Here is an 18,210-nt window from a genome sequence, read left to right on the forward strand (position 1 = left end):
GAAAGTCCTTGCAAACCACCATGATCAAGTGAGATTTATCTCAGGAATGCAAGGGGTTCCACATACAAAAATGGATCAGTGTAATATATTAATAGAATCAAGGAAAACATACAATCTGTTGATGCAGAAAAAGAATTTGACAAAATCCAACACTTTTTCATGATAAAACATTCAACAAAGTAGGATTGAACAGAACTTCTTCAATCTGATTAATGGCACTTATGAAAAAATTACCACTAACATCATAATCATAATCAATGGTGAAAGACCAAAAGATTTCCTGCTGATATCAGGCACAAGAAAAGAATGCCAGCTTCTGCTTCTTCTATTCAAAATGGTATAAGCAACATTGTGCTGAAAAGTTTAACCTGAACGATTAGGCACAGAAAAAAAAAAAAAAAAAAAAAGAAATGAGGCATCCAAATTGGAAAGAAACAAGTAAAACTATTCCTCTTTGCAGATGATATAATTTCACATATAGGAAATCCTGGAGATTTTTAATTTACTTTTATTAGGGCTAATAAATTTAGTGAAGCTTCAATAAATGACTAATACACCAAAATCACTTGTATTTCTATACACTAGTAATGACCAAAAAAATTAAGAAAACAATTCAGTTTTCTGTATATTCAAAAATAATAAAATAGGACTAAATTTAACTGAATACATGCAATACTTGTGCACTGGAAATTTTTTTTAAATGCTATAATTAAAGACTAAATTAATGGAAAGACATCCTTTGTTTATGAATTAGAAGACTTAATATTCTCAGGGTGGCAGTAGGACCCAAAATGATCTACATATACAATGCAGTCCCCATGAAAATCCCAGTGGCCTTTTTTTTTTTTTTTTGTAGAAATGGAAAAGCTGATCCATAAATGTATATGGAATTGCGAGGGACCCCAGACACAAGCTTAAAACAGATTAAAATTATTTTGAAAAAGAAAAAAGAGTACTCACATTTCCCAATTTCAAAACATAGTAACCACAAAGTTACAGTAATCAAAATAGTGTAGAATTGACATAAAGATAGACATACATCTCAATGGAATAGAATTGAGAGTCTAGAAATAAACTAATATCTGTATAGTCAATTGATTTTTGACACGGATCCCAGATCATTCAATTAGCAAAGAACAGCTGCTTTAACAAAGGATGCTGGGACAATTGGATACCCACATGAAAAAATGAAGTTAGAGCCCTACCTTATATGCAAAAAAAAAAAAAAAAAAAAAAAAAAGACTCCAAGAAAACAAAACAAACAAAAACCAAAAATGGATCAAAGACCTAGATGCAAGATATAAAGCTGTACAAGTCATAGAAGAAAACATAGAGGTAAATCTTTATGACCTTGAATTTGTCCATGGATTCCTAGACATGGCACTAAAAGCACAACAAAAGAAAAACAAGGTTGATTACACTTAATCAAAATTAAAGTCTTTTGTGCATCAAAAGACACAAGAAAGTGTCAGCAGACAATGAGAGAAAATATTTATAAATGATATATTTTATAAAGGTCTAGTATCCATAATATACAAAGAACTCCTAGAACTTAACAAAAATTTAAAAACTCAATTTAAAAATGGGCAAAGGACTTGAATAGACATTTCTCCTAAGAAAATATGCAAATCGCCAATAAACACATGAAAAAGTGCTCAACATCTGTAGTCATTAAGGAAATGCAAATGAAATCTACAATTAGATACCACTTCGTACCCACTAGATGGCTTCTAAAAAATCCCAAAATAACAAGTGTTATTGAGGGTATGGAGATATTGGAACCCTTGTATATTGTTGTGGGAATGTTTAATGGTGCAGCTATTGTGGAAACAGTTTGTCAGTTCCTCAAAAAGGTAAACATAGAATTATATGATCCAACAATTCCACTCCTAGGTATATACCCAAAATAATTGAAAACAAGTATTTGAACAAATACTTATATGTGAATATAGCACTGTTTGCTATAGCTAAAAGGTGGAAACAACCCAAACATTCATTATGAGATGGCGTAAGCAGTGGGATACTATTCAGCTATAAAAAGGAATGAAGTACTGCTATGTGCTACAACATGCATGAACTGCAAACACTTATGCTAAATGAAAGAAACCAGGCACAAAAGGCAACATATTGTATGCTTCCACTTACATGAAATGTCCAAAATAGGTAAATCCATAGACAAAAGGAGATTAGTGGTTGTCAGGGCCTGGGGACAGGGAGTATTTAATGAGTATGCCTAATAGATACAGGGTTTCCTTTGGAGGTGATGGAAATGTTTCTGAACTAGATAAATGGTGATGGCTGCACAACGTTGTGAGTTGACTAAATGACACCAAATTGTACGGTTTAAATTTGTTAATTTTGGGGCACCTTGGTGGCTCAGTCAGTTGAGCATCCAACTCTTGATGTCAGCTCAGGTCCTGATCTGGAGGTGGTGGGATCCAGGCCCATGTGGAGCCCCACACTCAGTATGGAGCCTGTTTGGGATCCTCTCTCTCTCTCTCTGCTTCTCTCCTTTCTTCAGTGCATGCCCTTTTTCTTTCTCTCAAATAAACATTAAAATAAAATACACATAAAATTATTAATTTTATATGAATTGCACCTCAAAAAAATAAGTAATGAAGGTATGATACCTCTACTGCAGAGGAGGCAGCATGGCCTCCTGGCCTCTGCTGAAGTTGAAGCCACATTCCTCCTTCTGCCATGGCAGAGAAGCTGGAGCTGCTTTTGGTTTGAGTGACAGTCAGTAGCTACTTCACAGCCCTCTGGAACCACTGTGGGAGGGTTTCAGGAAGCTGCGCTGGGCATGGTTGGGGGCAGCTCAGTCAGGCCCCCAGCAGACTGCAGAACCAGGCTCTGTGGTTGTAGACCACACTTTGCTGGCTCAGTCACACGCTTGCTTTGAAGATTTGGGCAAAATGCCCCAAACCTTGAGGGGCTCAACTCCTGCAGCCAGGTAAGTAGGGGAAGGCCAGCCGTGAGTCTGTCAATCTGAGGTCTCCCTGGAGTTTCTGTTCATCACTTTTTTATCCCATTTCATTGATCTTAAGACCCAGTTCTTGACATTTTATCATCTGAAATTCAGATGTCTTACAATCCATGCTATATACTCTTACTGCAGTGTACATTTATCTTTTGGAAACAATACTACCTTCTAGTCAATAAAATCGGCATAAAAATTTCTAGTCATGCGTTTGTGGGTTCATTAATTGGTATCTGTCTCCATTTCCCATGCCCATGGCAAGATGCCATAATAGGTACTCAGTAAATGTTGACTGAATAAATGAGTAAACAAAAGAACACTTTTTAAAAAGTGAGCTTTGGCACTGCCACTTAATGGCTGCTGGACACAGGAAAGGCCATGTAACCCGTTTAAGTTTGGTATCTTTAGTTCACAAGTGTCTGTAAAAACAACAGTGCCCTTTGAGGTGCCAGGCTGGAAAGAGGAAGTGCCCACATAGATGTGTTTTCAGGGCCTAAGAACTTGCTCCAGAAAACTCTAACCCAGTAATAAAAAGGCAGAAACAGTGTTGCTTTTTAGCTTTTATAACAATGTATAAATGGAAATACAAATGTAAATTTAGGGGAAGGGGAAGGCAGATTTAAAAAGCGCTATTTGATATATGGCAACTAAGAAAGCAGGGAAGAGCTGGGTGGGATGGGGTTATTTCTCTTGGGTGACGGAAGATCAAAACCATATTGAGGGGTCTTCAGATCTCAATGATTCTTTAAGTCCGGCTGTCTGCAGGCGGTAGAAAGAGAAAAAGACATTAGAAACCAGAAGTCAAGAATGCGCGACCGATCCCTCCTCTCTCGTAATCTCCCACCTAGTATTCAGACATTTATGGACAAGATTCTCAAACGGCTTCCCTGGCATGTACACCTCCTCTCAATATCCACCAACCCTCGGCACAGGGTCTGTCCACCAAGGCTAGACCCTGCCAGCAGGTACACTCCTCAGCCTCTGATATCGCATCGCGTCCACTGCGCGGCTGGCTGCTCGGGCTCGCCAGCAGCTCCGGGCCCGCCAGGCGAGGGCAGAGAGCGCGCGGTCACTCCGCCTCGCAGGCTTGCAACAGGAAAATCCCGGTATATAACGCGTGCTGCGGCCGTGCAGCGCACAGCGCCTAGCGCAGGGCGTGAAAATACCGCCTCGCTCTTGGCGCGTCTGCAGGCTATTCGGCGAACACGGGTAAGCAGAGGGCATCTGAGGCTTAGGAGCGGCTGGGCAATCTAGAAACTTCAGTTCCAGCCCTGTCCTCTTTCTCCCTAGGCTCCCTCTCCCAAACCCACTAATGGCATCCTAAAGTTTCTCAAAATCCACGTTTCGACCCAACATCCTTTCTTTGACCTACAAGCTGGTACATTATCTGGCCTTTGCCCTCCTCCCTGATCTCCTTGTGTGCGCGCTCCAGTGCCCGCCTGTCTGTCCTCCTAACCCGCCACATTCATTCCTGCCACAGTCTTTGCGACTTGAATGTGTCTCTGCCTCCAGTGGCTAATCTCTTCTCATCAGGCTCTCTGAGCACTCTAATCCTGTCTCCCTATTTACAACTAAATTGGTTTTACAAACTAACTCTGAAAATATATTGTTTAAAGTCTGTTTCCCAGAATATAAGCTCTATGAGGGCAAGTCTCCTGTTTTGTCTCCTTCATTTTTGTGCCCCATCTAAAATGGAGGTCGTGTAGTAGGATAAAGAGAAGGGAGGCAGGGAGAGAGGGAGGGACTTGTGTGCTTGGTCAAATCTCTTAGTTTTGCTTATAAAGGGTTACAATATGTATTTGTGACTCGATTCAATCACCTAATCCTTCTCTTCGGTGCCGCTCAGCAGCCCTATGATTGGACCCTCGTCCTACGCTGTGTCCGGATACAAGCTTCAATGGGAGGAGAGGGTGGGCAGGCTAAAAGAGATCTTCTTGCTTCTTGTCAAAGGCACATCACTCGCTGCATCACCGGTCTAGGACCCAGAGGGAGCCTCTCCTCTCTGTCCTCCTAGGTCCCCCTAAGGACCAGAGGGCCTAGTGCCCCAATTCTGAGCCAAAATAGAGTAGATCTCAGTATCTTCAAAGTCATGGTTTACCTTAAATAATCGTGTTAATGTCATGTATATATAATGGTTCTCCCTTCAGGAAAAAAAAATCAGGAAAATTGGTACTTCAGGCAGGCTGGAGTGGAGGTGGAGAAACAGGGCCACGAGAGAAGGCTTGTGGTTGTAGGAGAAGGCAAGGTGGACCATATAGCCATCTCCCTCTCAGTGATCTCTCTCACAAAGAAAAAAAGGCTTGAGAAAGAAAAGCTTAAGAGAGGGTCTCTGTTTCTCAGAGAGTGCAGCAAATCCCCGTACGCAGACTGCCAGGGTTGGAGAGGTCACTCTCCCTTGGACAGCTCTGGAAAACAACACCTCACAGAGCTGAGGGTCAGATTTAGTTGAATTTTGCAATAGAGCTGGGAGTGATAGATTTCTGTCAGATGATGCCACGTGCAAATGGTTGTAGAAATAGCAGGGCTGGTCCAGCTACCCATGCTAATGTGGACACAGAGCAGTTGAATGGATGCGGTTGCCAGCTAGTTTGGAGGAACTGGGGCTACTAGACCTCTAGCCTCCTGAGTCATCCATCAATGCTCCTTAGTCAAGTCCTTGAGCTGTGGGGAGGGTGAGTATTTGGGGCGGAGGATAGGGGCACGGTTTATGGGATGGGTTTTAAAGTGCAGAAATCCTTCTAGGCTATTGCCTGTCCATAGCCCTGGCCAGGCAGCGAGACTGGACTCTTGGGGTTGTTATACAGGATGGCAGTGTGAGAGCTGACAAGGGACCCAAGATCCTGCTCTCCCGGCGCCAGCTTTCTTTTCTGAAAAAGGAGTGCAGTGGAATGCTGAAGCTCTTCGGGGTCCAACTCAAATCTTCCACCTCACCTGCGACACCTTCTGCACCGTCTGTACTGGTGTGGCTACCACTTCCGGTGCCCCCCGTGGCTGCGCGCAGGTACCGGACTATGTCGCGGTGGCCCCGCTCCTCAGCCAGGTCCACGGGCAGGCGGCCCCAGGCATCGCGCACATCCAGCCGCGCCCCGGCTCGGTGCAGCACCACCAGCGTGTCCAGGAACCCCTCCCGGGCGGCGTCGTGCACAGGTCGGGTGAGGGTGGCGGGATCCGCGCAGTTGGGGTCCGCGCCGTGGAGCAGCAGCAGCTCGGCCACGCGGGCGCTGCCCATCATCATGACCTGCCGGAGAGAGCAGAGTGGTCAGGGCGGTGACAGGTGGAAGGGGCAAGATTCATTTAGAGAAACTCTTTGTGAAGCCTCCTCCCCGCGCAGACTCCGGTACAAGCAACTGGTGTCTAGTTACTCTCTATTTGCATTCAGTTACCAACTCTCTTAGCTAGTTCTCCAGTATACTCATTCCATCTTCTGTACACATTGAATTCCATTATATTCTCCAAACTTCTGTGGGTTTCCAGCCACACACACAACACTGCCAGATGCACAGACAACAGCAAAATGGTGAGGGACAAAACTGGCTTAACAACAGCCTGATCTCTTGTATTTCCCCCCTCGTTTTGGTACAGTTATATAAGGCCCAGAGATTTTATATGCTTTTCTGCTGTATATCCAAGTACAGATAATCGTTAGAAAGCTAAAATGAAAACAACTAACCTTTAATTCTTATAAAACTTTTAATCTATACTTAAGCCTCCCGGAATATTGAAATTCACTTTCTTTAAGTATAAAATGAGGTTTGCCTAACCAGCCCCCAAATTCCTTCCTGTGATAAGCTAAATAATGCCTCCCAAAGATGTCCACTTGAAAGCTGTGAATATATTACCTGACATGGCAAGAGACTTTTCAGATGTGATTAAGTTAAGAATCTTGAGGGAGATTAACCTGGATTGCCAGGATGGGCCCAAGGTAATCATAAGTTTCCTTTAAAGAAGGTCACAGAGAAAAGATCTAAGAATGGAGGTCAGAGAAAAGATGCAGGGGCCATGAGCCAAGGAATGTTGATGGTCATTAGAAGTTGCAAAAGGCAAGGAAACAGATTCTCCCCCTGGAACTTCCAAAAGGAATGCAGCCCTGTGGATCCATTTTAGATATCTAGATATCTAGATATCCATTTAGATATCCAGAATTAGAAGATAATAAATTTATGTTAGTTTGAGCCACTAAATTTGTGGCAATTTGTTATAGCAGAAATAGGAAACTAAGCAACTTTCCAAGTTTACACTCTGAGAGTTCATTAAATAGGAGGTGCTCCCGTCATTTGCTTCATAAATCATCTTTGAAACAAAGTCATCACCAAAGAGGAATTTTTAAATAGTATCCACAATCACAGCAACCTTATAATTTGAGTGTTGCATGGTGGATGGCAGTGATAGATAATTATTTTTTAGGGTAACCATTATTTGATTATATTAGCTAGACAACAGTGACTTATAAGGAGGAATTACTTATTTTTAGTTACATTGTCTATTAAACATGAATTATTTAATTTCTCTAGACCAAGGAACCATAATAAGTTCTAGTGTGGTGGTTAATTCTTGTCCTAGAGAAAGTGAAACTGATTTGGAAAAAGAGAGAATATGTAAGTGAATCAAATTACAGCTACAAAAAGAAAAAAAAAAAAACCTTGCAGTGCATTAGAACAATGCACTGTTTTTAGAAGAAAAACTGGAAAAGCTCTCACACTGTTAACTGCTTATTTACACAAGACTTCTAATAGATTATAGGGTCAACTACCAGAACAACGGGGCCACACCCAAGTATGCCAGAATCTTTTGGGAGCTCTAGTGCAAGTGCCAGAGCTAGGAAACACATGTCTAAAACCTGTTCTTAGAAGACATCAACCTCCATGTCTGTATATGATGCAAGTGAAAATATAACAGATGAAACGTTCTGTTTATTCAATGAAGTGCTTCATCATTTAATTGCTTTTAAGTGTTTTCATCATGTTAAAGTATGAAAGGAAACCTAACATTTAAATATAGCAATCCAAAGCAAAAAGAAAAAGAATCAATTAAATGAATATTTGTAGAGTGTTAAATCCATTTGATAAGACATGGAGTTCCATGAAGTAGTTAAAATTTTCTATAAACTAAATAGTTTTATATTAAACACAAGTTTGGTTAGGGTTCTAAACCAAAATCATGCCCCCTTTTCTCTATGTTTTTAGCCTCCCTATTTAAAAAATTGCTAAAACTAACTATCCAATTATTTTTTTCTTTTTGTATTTAAACAAATGAAGTCTCTTCTAACATGTTCCAGAACTTCAAGGCCAATTCAGTCTTCCGGTAAAATTTTCGAGATATCAAATTAGGAATCATGCATGCATTATTTTTAAAGGACTCATGCTTTTCTTCTATCACAAAACCTCTCTACTCTCAAAATCTCTCCACACTACAAATCCCAAATAATCTCAAGTTTTAAGGCATTTTGGTTTTACTTTCATATCTGTATTTTATTTTATTTTTATTAAAAGATTTTTAATGTTATTTATTTTTGAGAGAGAGAGAGAGAGCGCACGGGGTAGGGGCAGAGAGAGAGGGAGACACAGAATTGGAAGTAGGGTCCAGGCTCCGGATGCAGGGCTCAACTCAAGAGCTCTGAGATTATGACCTGAGCCAAAATCGAGAGGAGGCTTAACCGACTGAGCCTCCCAGGCGCCCCTATTTTTATATCTGTATTTTAAAATGTGTAAAATTTGTTCGACGTAGCATAGTTTCAAGAAAGGAAGATGGACTCATGAAATCTGTGAAATTGCAAGTACAGTTACTTTCCTTTGTCTCGTTTCGCTGGAGTTTGTGCGAACCTTTCTTTCATATACATTTATTTTTCAGAATTAGAAATCACTGTCGACACTGGAAATAAAACTAGGGTGGGTGACTGCCAGGAAGAAATCGTTTTTTTGTTTTGTTTCGTTTTGTTTTAGCCTGGATTTAGGAAGTTAGTGAAGGCAAACAAAAACGACAAATACCTCTTCCCCCTGCCCCACCCCCCCCCCAAACTGGAGAAGGGGAGAAACAACCTTTTTGAACAATGAGGAATTTAAAACTCTGTCCCAAATAAGTTAATCTATAACAAATAAAGTTAAAAATAACAAAATAGGAGATACCCGCAAAAGAGTAAATTGACAACATTTCAGGCAAGGTCACACTAACGTTTTTCTTCATATATGTCTGTATTTTCTAAATTCTTACAACAAGCATATATTTTCTTTATTCGGTTAAAATAAAAAATAAACACAATATATAGTTGCTTCTGAATAATTTCAGCTGATATTTATTCAACAAAAACAGCAGAAGGTTTCCACTGCAACCCCCCCCCCCCCCCAGCAAGGAAGATGGTCAGCTCCCTTCAGGTGTCTGTGAATTCCGAGCTAAGTGGGCCCAACAAACTTTACATTTCTTAAAAATCTTGCTTTTACCCCCAAGCGTTCGTAACTGTATATCTGATAGAGAACATACCTCGGACTATATTAACACAAATAGGCTCCCCCCGCCCGGATCTTCCCCACATTATACAGATCTGCACCCCAAAGGTCTCCTCATTCCTCCCGCGGCTTCCTAAGCCCCCAGGACTTGGACGAGGGGGGGCTCCCGCTCCAAACTCCACCAGAGAACTCACCAGGAAGTCTCCCCCTACCCGAGAATCGCAACGCTCACCGGTACCAACTCTCTTGCAAACCTTGTGCTCCAAAGGCGCCCGCCACCCCCTTCTCCCGCGGCTGGCAGGCCGGCTCACCCACCTGAATCGGGCTCCGACCGAGGCGGTTCGGCGCATTGGGCTGCGCCCCCGCCGCGAGCAGCGCCCGCACCTCTTCGGCCCGACCCCGTGCAGCCGCGGTCGCGAGCCTGTCGGCCAAGGGCTCCATGCTGCTCTCCAGCGCTCGCTGTCCCGTTCCCTCCCTTCTTCTGGGGCTGTCGGTCGCCAGCGGCCCGCCCCGGCCTCTCGTGATCAGCCCGCCCCTCCTCTCTCCTCCCCGGCCGGCGGAAGCGGCCCCCAGACTCTGCCCTTCCCCTCCTCCTGCAGGAGTCTCTCTCCCGGGGAGCGCCGTCCGCCCTTAACTCGCTGCGAATGTGACACCCGGTGGAGTCGCCCCGCGCGGGGCCTCTGCTGTCAAGGGGTCTGCGGCTGGCCGGGGGGACGGGCGCTAGAAGCGGGACGCGGCCCTGGGGGAGAGGGAGCCCGGGGCTCCTCCCCTGCTACCCCCCGCCCCCGCGTCCCCCGCCCGCCCTCCTCTCGGTGCTGCACTCCCCCCGCCCCCAGCGGAGGCACGCGGTCTCCGAGCGAGTTCCCGCGATTAAAGCGGTGCTTCTCCCCTGTTTCCCTTCCTCCCCTGTACTACTACCTCGCATTTGAAAGCCGCACAGGATTCCTAACTGCCAAGTTCGAACCAGGGTGTTTGATGTCTTAGGCAAAGTACTGCTTCCTCTTTTAATCAGAAGAAACATCTAACTCTTCTGGCAGTAGGAGCCCTGCCCAGCATTGGTGTCACTGGTAGCACTGCGTGGCTTACCTACTTTAATTTTTTTTTAAGTTTAAAAAAATGTTTGTTTATTTTTGAGGGGGGGAGGGGCAGAGAAAGAGGGAGATACAGAATCCGAAGGAGGCTCGAACCCACGAACTGTGAGATCATGACCCTAGCCTAGTCGGACCCGGTTTAACTGTATCCGGCCCCCTCCCCAGGCTGCGGGAGGCTTCCTAGTTTTAGATGACTCTTCCCCCTTCACCACTCAACACCTGGTTTTTGCGTGCTGGGCCCATTATGCCAGAAATCCTAGCTCAAACATTCATTTCGGAGAGTCGGCCGCCCGGCCAGCAGCCTGTCCTCACTACATAACACGTGTAAAATGGATGTCGACAGCAAATCCTTTTTTCCAAGACTTGTGCAATGCCCGGTACTAGTGCCTTGAATAAGGGTTGGCTCCGAGAAGATGAGGTCTATTTAATAGGGATGATGGAGATTTCTGCCAACAAGCAGATAGGAAACTGGCAAGGGAGTCATTGGGCTGCTAGACTCTGTTCTAAATAAATAATTACTCCTAGACCTTAAAAAGTGCTCAGAGCTCTAGAAGCAGAGTTGCTTAGTGATTCAGAGACCAGGGTCACGCAATGTCCTGGGGCCGCTCCTCTCCCGCCCCCGCCCCTCCTTCCTACTAGAAAAAAAAAACCTTACAATTATCCTAGTTATAAATGGGAGGCTAAGAGTAGTCCCTACTTCATAAGGCTGTTGTGAGTTTTAAATGAATTGCTGAACATATAAGCATTTAGAACAGTGCAGCACATCTTAAGCTAATAATACCTTAGCTCTTAAATTTTCCATTTTGAGGATTCTTTTACAATCTTGTTGTGAGGCACAGAGACTAAAATGCTTTGGATAGAATTATCAATATTATATAAAAGGGAAGGCCAAGCAGACCTTACTCACTGAAAAGATAATGGATACCCTCCACCACCCACAAATTTAATAAACAGTTAAACAACTGAGAATATAGCAAGCAAAAGAAAATCCAGTGAGGTTCTCATTTTACCTGTGGTTGTTACTTTTTCCTGTGGCTAATATATTTTGCAATATATATTATTTTTAAAAGATTGCTCAGGCTTTGCTGATGCCTTAAAGCACATGCTTAATATCCCTAATAGATAATCCAGCTCTACTTGAATCCAGTTCTACTTATGTTTCAATCCGTAGGTGACTTTTCCTGAAGCTCCCAGAATACTTTCAGTTTCTGTTAGCTCAGGCAAAATATGAACACCAATTAAGGAGCATCTGGCTGGTTCAGACAGTAGAGTATGTGAGTATTGATCTCTGGGTCATGAGTTTGAGTCCCACATTGGGCTTAGAGATTACTTAAAAAAATAAAATGATGCCAGTTAAAACACTTATGGAATGTTAAAATCTGTTATAAAAATGCATTACTGTGCTTTCTATATTTTCTTCTAGGCACCTATCAATTATCTCAGTAATATTGGTGTGGAAAATTCAAACTGTGGCTAAGAACATAAAGTTCTAAAAAACAAAACAAAAAAAGGACATAAAATTCTTTTAATGTGACTGAAGGTATTGTATGATAGGGAAGGGGAAAATAGTAGTTGTGGTAATGGGAATGAGGAACAGATTTCCCTTATAATGTATCTGGCTGTTACACCAGTATCAAAATTAGCTTCCATCACCAAAAAAAAAATGCTTCTTAATCTTGGCACAGGGGAAGTAGGCCTTTGAGAATCTGTTGAAGGCTATAGACCCTCTCCTCAAAAAATAAAGTATGCGGGGCGCCTGGGTGGCTCAGTTGGTTAAGTGTCTGACTTCAGCTCAGGTCATGATCTCACGGTTTGTGGCTTCGAGCCCCGCATCGGGCTCTGTGCTGACAGCTCAGAGCGTGGAGCCTGCTTTGGATTCTGTGTCCCCCTCTCTTTCTGCCTTTTCCCTACTTGCTCTCTCTCTCAAAAATAAATAAAAGGAAAATAAAATAAAATAAAATAAAATAAAATAAAATAAAATAAAAAAGTATGCAATACTTTTTTAAACTAGTGTGTTCATGGGGCGACTGGGTGGCTCAGTCACTTAAGCGTCTGATTCTTGATGTTGGCTCAGGTCATGATCTTACAGTCTTGTGAGTTCTAGCCCCACATTGGGTTCTGCGCTGACTCTGTGGAGCCTGCTTAAAATTCTCCCTCTCTCTCTGCCCCCTACCCCACTCATGCTCTCTCTGTGTGTCTCAAAATAAATAAATAAACTTAAAAATATAAACTAGTGAGTTCATTTGCACATGTATTTCTGAATATAACTTTCAGGGAATTCAGAAATTCTTCTGAAACTCACCTATGGATTCCTACATCAAACTCATTAAAGGACTCCTGGGTGGCTCAGTTGGTTAAGTGTCTAACTTTGGCTCAGGTCATGATCTCGCCATTCTTAAGTTCAAGCCCCACATCGGGTTCTGTGCTGACAGCTCAGAGCCTGGAGCCTGTTTCAGATTGTATCTGTATCTCCCTCTCTCTCTGGTCCTACCCCACCCGAGCTATGTCTGTCTGTCTCTCTCTCTCTCTCTCTCTCTCTCTTTCTCTCAAAACTAAATAAACATTAAAAAAAGTTTTAAAAAGAACTCATTAAACTCTTATGCAATATACTGGACTGTTGTTTAAGGAAATGGGTAAAGGAACCATATTAAAACATCCACTGATGAATTGTAAACAGACATGGAGGTTGACTTTTTTTAGACAGGTATATCCTAACTCTGACACTTGCAGTGGAGCTCCCAAAAGATTATGGCATCCCTGGGTGTGGCCCTTTTGTTCTAGAAATTGATCCCCTACTCCATTAGAAATCTTGCATAAGTAAGTAGTTAATAATAGTGTAAAACTCTCCTAGTTTTTCTTTTAAAGAGCCTACATACTCCCAATTTACTCTTCCATATCAGTAAATACCTGAAGGCCAGTACTTCAGAAGACATAAAATGTAACCTGGTGCTGGTTGTTCCAGCCTCAGCCCACGTGTAAAATGGAATTGTAATATATTTCATAAGTTGATAAAATGAGATGATACACACCAAAGAGCTTTTTTAATCCTAAACTTATTACATATTATCTTTTTTTAAAGATTATTTATTTTGAGAGTGAGGGAGCAGCAGAGGGGCAGAGAGAGAGAGGGAGAGAGAGAATCCCAAGCAGGCTCCATGCTGACAGTGAAGAGCCCCATGTGGGGCTTGAACTCACCAACAGTGAGATCATGACCTGAGCCGAAATCAAGAATCAGACATTTAGCCCACTGAGCCATCCAGGTGCTGCTACATATTGTTATTATCATTCCCAAACTTACTTTTCTTCTTCCTTGAGAATATCATGGCCTTATTTAGGTCTGTGTTGCCTTGGCAGTTTTGAAAATCTATGCTATGAAATTTAAACTTGTTTAATTTTGATCAATTTTTTAAGAAAAAGACTCATGGGGTGCCTGGGTGGCTCAGTCGGTTAAGTGTCCAACTTTGGCTCTGGTCATGATCTCACGGGTTCATGGGTTCAAGCCCCGCATCAGGCTCTGTGCTGACAGCTCAGAGCCTGAAGCCTACTTCAAATTCTGTGTCTCCCTCTCTCTGCCCCTCCCCAACTCATGCTCTGTCTTTCTCTGTCTCTCAAAAATGAATAAATGTTAAAAAAAAAAAACAAAAAGAAAAAGACTTGTTCATTCATTTGACAAACTTAAGAGGCTAATGGTGGAGCATGGAGGTGGGGGGGGGGTGTTTAAACATAATGGTTCTAGAGTAGGACTGCCTGGGTTCAAACCTGTACTTTTCATTTAATGCTCCTATAACTTTGAACAAAGTTACTTAATGCATCTGGGTCTGTTTTCTCATCTGTTTAAGTGAGATACAGATGCCTCAAAGAGCTGCTGTAGGTATTAAATGTGGCATTGCATGTAATGTGTGTGGAAGCAAAAGGAAGCAGAGGATGACACAGGAAAGTGAAAAAGGAACGAAACTTCTGGTGGCTCAGGCCCAGGCTGCACGGATGCTGAAAGCTGACCCTGGCTTTGGAGAATGGCGCAAGAGCTTAAAGACGTAAAAGGAGGAGCAAGATGTTCCAAGCAAAGGTGAGAGCGTGTGAAAAGGCATAGAAGTTCAAGAACACTGAAAATAATTCACTGGGATGTATGGTGAGAAGCTGGAGAAATAAACTCCCCGAAGAAGAGCCTTCAGAGGAGGTGGGAAGGGCTGCGCAGATTGTCAGCTGGAAAACCCGGAGTGACTATTCTTTCCCAGCTTAGTGGTCACAGTTCACAGCAATGTAGGGTGAAGGGAGGCAGGGCTGGGAGGCTTGAGCACACACAAGGAAAGGTGCCAGGTGAAGAGAAGGACAGCCAGAAGAGAAAAAAGGGAAGTCGAGGACCCAGGCAAGATAAGGTATTTCTGAGAACCAGAGGTCCTTAAAAAGTCAGGAAGAAATAGAATACAAGGCACAGAGAGCAGTCATGAATTTGGACGCAGGAGGCACAGCTAGATTTGAGAAAGAAGAACAGGTTAAGGCAGGGAGGAAGTTGAAGCACTTCCTTTCATGAACAAAGTGGCTGGCTTGTTTGCAGTGAGGATAAGATGGTGGATTAGGAAGTGAGAGTGAATGCCATATCTGATAAAGGCTTAGTATCCAAAATATATAAAGAACTTACAAAACTCAACACCTCAAAACCAAATAATTCACTTAAAAATTCACAGAACACATGAATGGACATCTTTTTTCCAAAGAAGATACACGGATGGCCAACAGACACATGAAAAGATGCTCGACAGCAATCATCATCAAGGAACTACAAATCCAAACTACAATGAGATATCAACTCACACCTGTCAGAATGGCTAAAATTAAGAAAAAACGGGTGTTGGTGAGGATGCAGAGAAAGGGAAGCCCTCTTACACTGCTGGTGGGGATGCAAACTGGTGGAGCCACTCTGGAGAACAGTATGGAGGTTCCTCAAAAAGTTAAAAATAGAACTACTCTATGATCCAGCAATTGTACTACTAGGTGTTTACCCAAAGAATACAAAAAATACTAATTCGAAGGGATACATGCACCCTGATGTTTATGACAGTATTATCTACTATAGCCAATTATGGAAAGAGCCCAAATGTCCATCGACCGATGAATGGATAAAGAAGATGTGGTGTGTGTGTGTGTGTGTGTGTGTGTGTGTGGGCACACACACACACACACACACACACACATACACACATATATAACGGAATTTATACTGGAATATATATAATGGAATATTACTCAGCCATCAAAAAGAATAAAACCTTGCCATTGGCAACAATGTGGATGGAACTAAGAGTATTATTCTAAGCAGAATAAGTCAATCGGAGAAATACAAATACCATTGTTATCTCACTCATGTGTAGAATTTAAGAAACAAAACAAATGATCATGGGGGGAAAAAAGAAAGAGAAAAACCAAGAAACAGACTCTTAACTATAGAGAACAAACTGATGGTTACCAGAGGAGACCTGGGGGGGGGGGAGGGAATGGGTTAAATAGGTGATGGGGATTAAGGAGGGCACTTGTATGTAAGTGATGAATCACTAAATTGTACATCTGAAACTAATAAAACACTGTATGTTAACTGGAATTTAAATAAAAATTTATATTTAAAAAAAGGAAGTGAGAGTGGTGAAGATTTAGAATATCTGTTACTAGGAGAAAGGGTTGGGCTGAGTAGGACTTAGAGAAGCATTTCATCAGCCTGGAGAACCCAGCTAGAATAAGAGACTATGACGTTGCAGGAGCATCTGACTATTTTATTTAAATTAAAGAAAGTCTTGCAATGGTGCTACCCCAGTAAACCTACAAATCAAAGAATAGTAATTCTAGATGTGACTATTAATTTAACACATCAGCAGAAGGAAATAGAAAGATAATTAAGAAGGTAGTATTCTGAAATTAGGTTCTGATTCTGACAAGGCACTGCAGGATTGGCAAGATTGATATGAATTGTGTGCAAACGTATCATATGAAAACATTTTATTGGGAAAATAAAAGGCGTTGGAGAAATCATTCTGAAATGGAACCGAATGACAGTCCTGATGTATCTAGTGAACTGCTGTTGGACTATGAACTCCTTTGAGACTATTTTTAGCTTTAATGTCCATATTTTTAAAATGAGATCTATCTTGCTCTATTTGTTATACTTCATGAGGTTATGATATCAAGTGAGATACACATAAAAGCTATTTTTAAAAGCATATATATCTTTACCATATTCAATATTAGCACTGTTATTAAACAATTGTTCAAAATATAGTTTGAGGTTAAAAATAAAATATACATAGAATATCTCTGGAAAGATATAGAAAAGTCTGTTAACTGTTGGGAGAGGAAATGAGGAACTGTGATGGACACGAGACTTTCTTTTTCACGTTCTGCAACTTGTAATGTTTGAATTTTGTACTATGTGCATACTGTAGCCATTCTAATTAATTAAACATAATAACTTTAGTAGGCAAATAAGAGTTACCTTTCTGAAAACCATCATTCATATCTTTGACAAAGAGTAACTGAATACAGACTGTATGTCAGCTGCTTGGCTTTAAGCTGTGAGTCCAAAAAAAGAAGGGTCCTAGTCAAGAGAGAGTCCTAGTCAACATGCTTGCTTCTCTGAAGGAGGGAGGTGGTTTTGAAATGGGATGGGCTCTTGAGGGGAGTCTGCATTAATAGTATAGGAGAAGGAAAATGAATTCTGATAACTGACATCCCAGACCTGTGTTACCAGGGAAAAGATGTTTCAGGGCGTGGAGAGGATCCCATAATTAAGGAGAGTTTCTTAGGAAATAGCTTATCAGAGGAAGCTATGCTGTGTAATAGAGCTTCTGGACATAGGTGGGTTAAGCCTGAATAGATGGGCTCTAGGATTGAATGCTGGGTGCAATAGAGGATTATTCAAAGACAAAGACAATGGGAGGATAATTTCATGTGCCCCTTTTCATTTAGAAGTTAATACTGTAAGGAAAAGAGAGCCTACTTCTGCCACCAATCACCTTGAACAAGTCATACTTTATTCTGCTTAAATATCCCCATCTACAAAGCAAGTATATTAATGACTGTGCCTCAAAAGATTATTGTTGATCCAAGAAACATGCTCCTCCATTAAAGTGCCCCTGGGTAAGAATTCTGAGGGTTCAGTGTCCAATCTGTGTATTTTAAATGGGAAAGAAGGATTTCCTTAGGTGAAAAATGGCAAAGAAAATTAAAGACAAGGTTTCCCTTTATTTACTTTCCCACAAGAAGAAAATACCTTTAACATGAAAGGGAGACCCCTGAGAAAACAGAGCAGACCTCTGAACAAGTTTGCTGGGAAAGGGATCCAGGATTAGCTCTATGGAAAATTCAAGGTGGAGGATGTTTCCTTCTCCCTCTCAATATTCTCTAATCAAATTCAATATAGCACAATTGCCGAGTGCCTGCTATAGGTAAGGTGCTCTTTTAGGGACCCTATGACATCTCTGTTCACTCGGAATTACTGTAAATTTTCTCTTCTTGTTCAGACAGGACTTTGGCAAGGAACATGAAACTCAAAATGCCTTCACTTATTATACACTTGATGCATTATTATAAGTAAGTCACAATTTTCCAATTTTAGTTTCCAAAGTATTAACTGGGCACAGAATCTGCAGTCGCTATCATCTTCCCAAGATCATTTTGAGAAAAATTTAGAAGTGCATTATTTGTTATATAG

At 41.8% G+C, this 18,210-nt stretch overlaps 1 protein-coding gene across 3 annotated transcripts in view; it reads right to left on the bottom strand.

The window, feature by feature from the left end:
• Window positions 1–3,558: 3,558 nt before the first annotated feature.
• The window catches only part of LOC122204933 (cyclin-dependent kinase inhibitor 2A-like), a 31,245-nt gene continuing 16,593 nt past the window's right edge, over window positions 3,559–18,210 (bottom strand). The window contains exons 1-3 of one of the 3 annotated variants that reach the window (XM_042912787.1): window positions 10,339–10,361; window positions 5,912–6,218; window positions 3,559–3,739 (exon numbers count right to left, since the gene is read on the bottom strand). In XM_042912787.1, coding sequence (XP_042768721.1) covers window positions 3,726–3,739; window positions 5,912–6,215 — 318 coding nt within the window. In that variant the 5' untranslated portion in view covers window positions 6,216–6,218; window positions 10,339–10,361 and the 3' untranslated portion in view covers window positions 3,559–3,725. Of the gene's footprint in view, window positions 3,740–5,911; window positions 6,219–9,735; window positions 9,887–10,338; window positions 10,362–18,210 lie in introns of those variants that run through there. The other 2 variants (XM_042912785.1, XM_042912786.1) reach the window with 2 other exon arrangements.

This window comes from Panthera leo, chromosome D4 (assembly GCF_018350215.1).
Source record: "Panthera leo isolate Ple1 chromosome D4, P.leo_Ple1_pat1.1, whole genome shotgun sequence".
NCBI classification, from domain to species: domain Eukaryota; kingdom Metazoa; phylum Chordata; class Mammalia; order Carnivora; family Felidae; genus Panthera; species Panthera leo.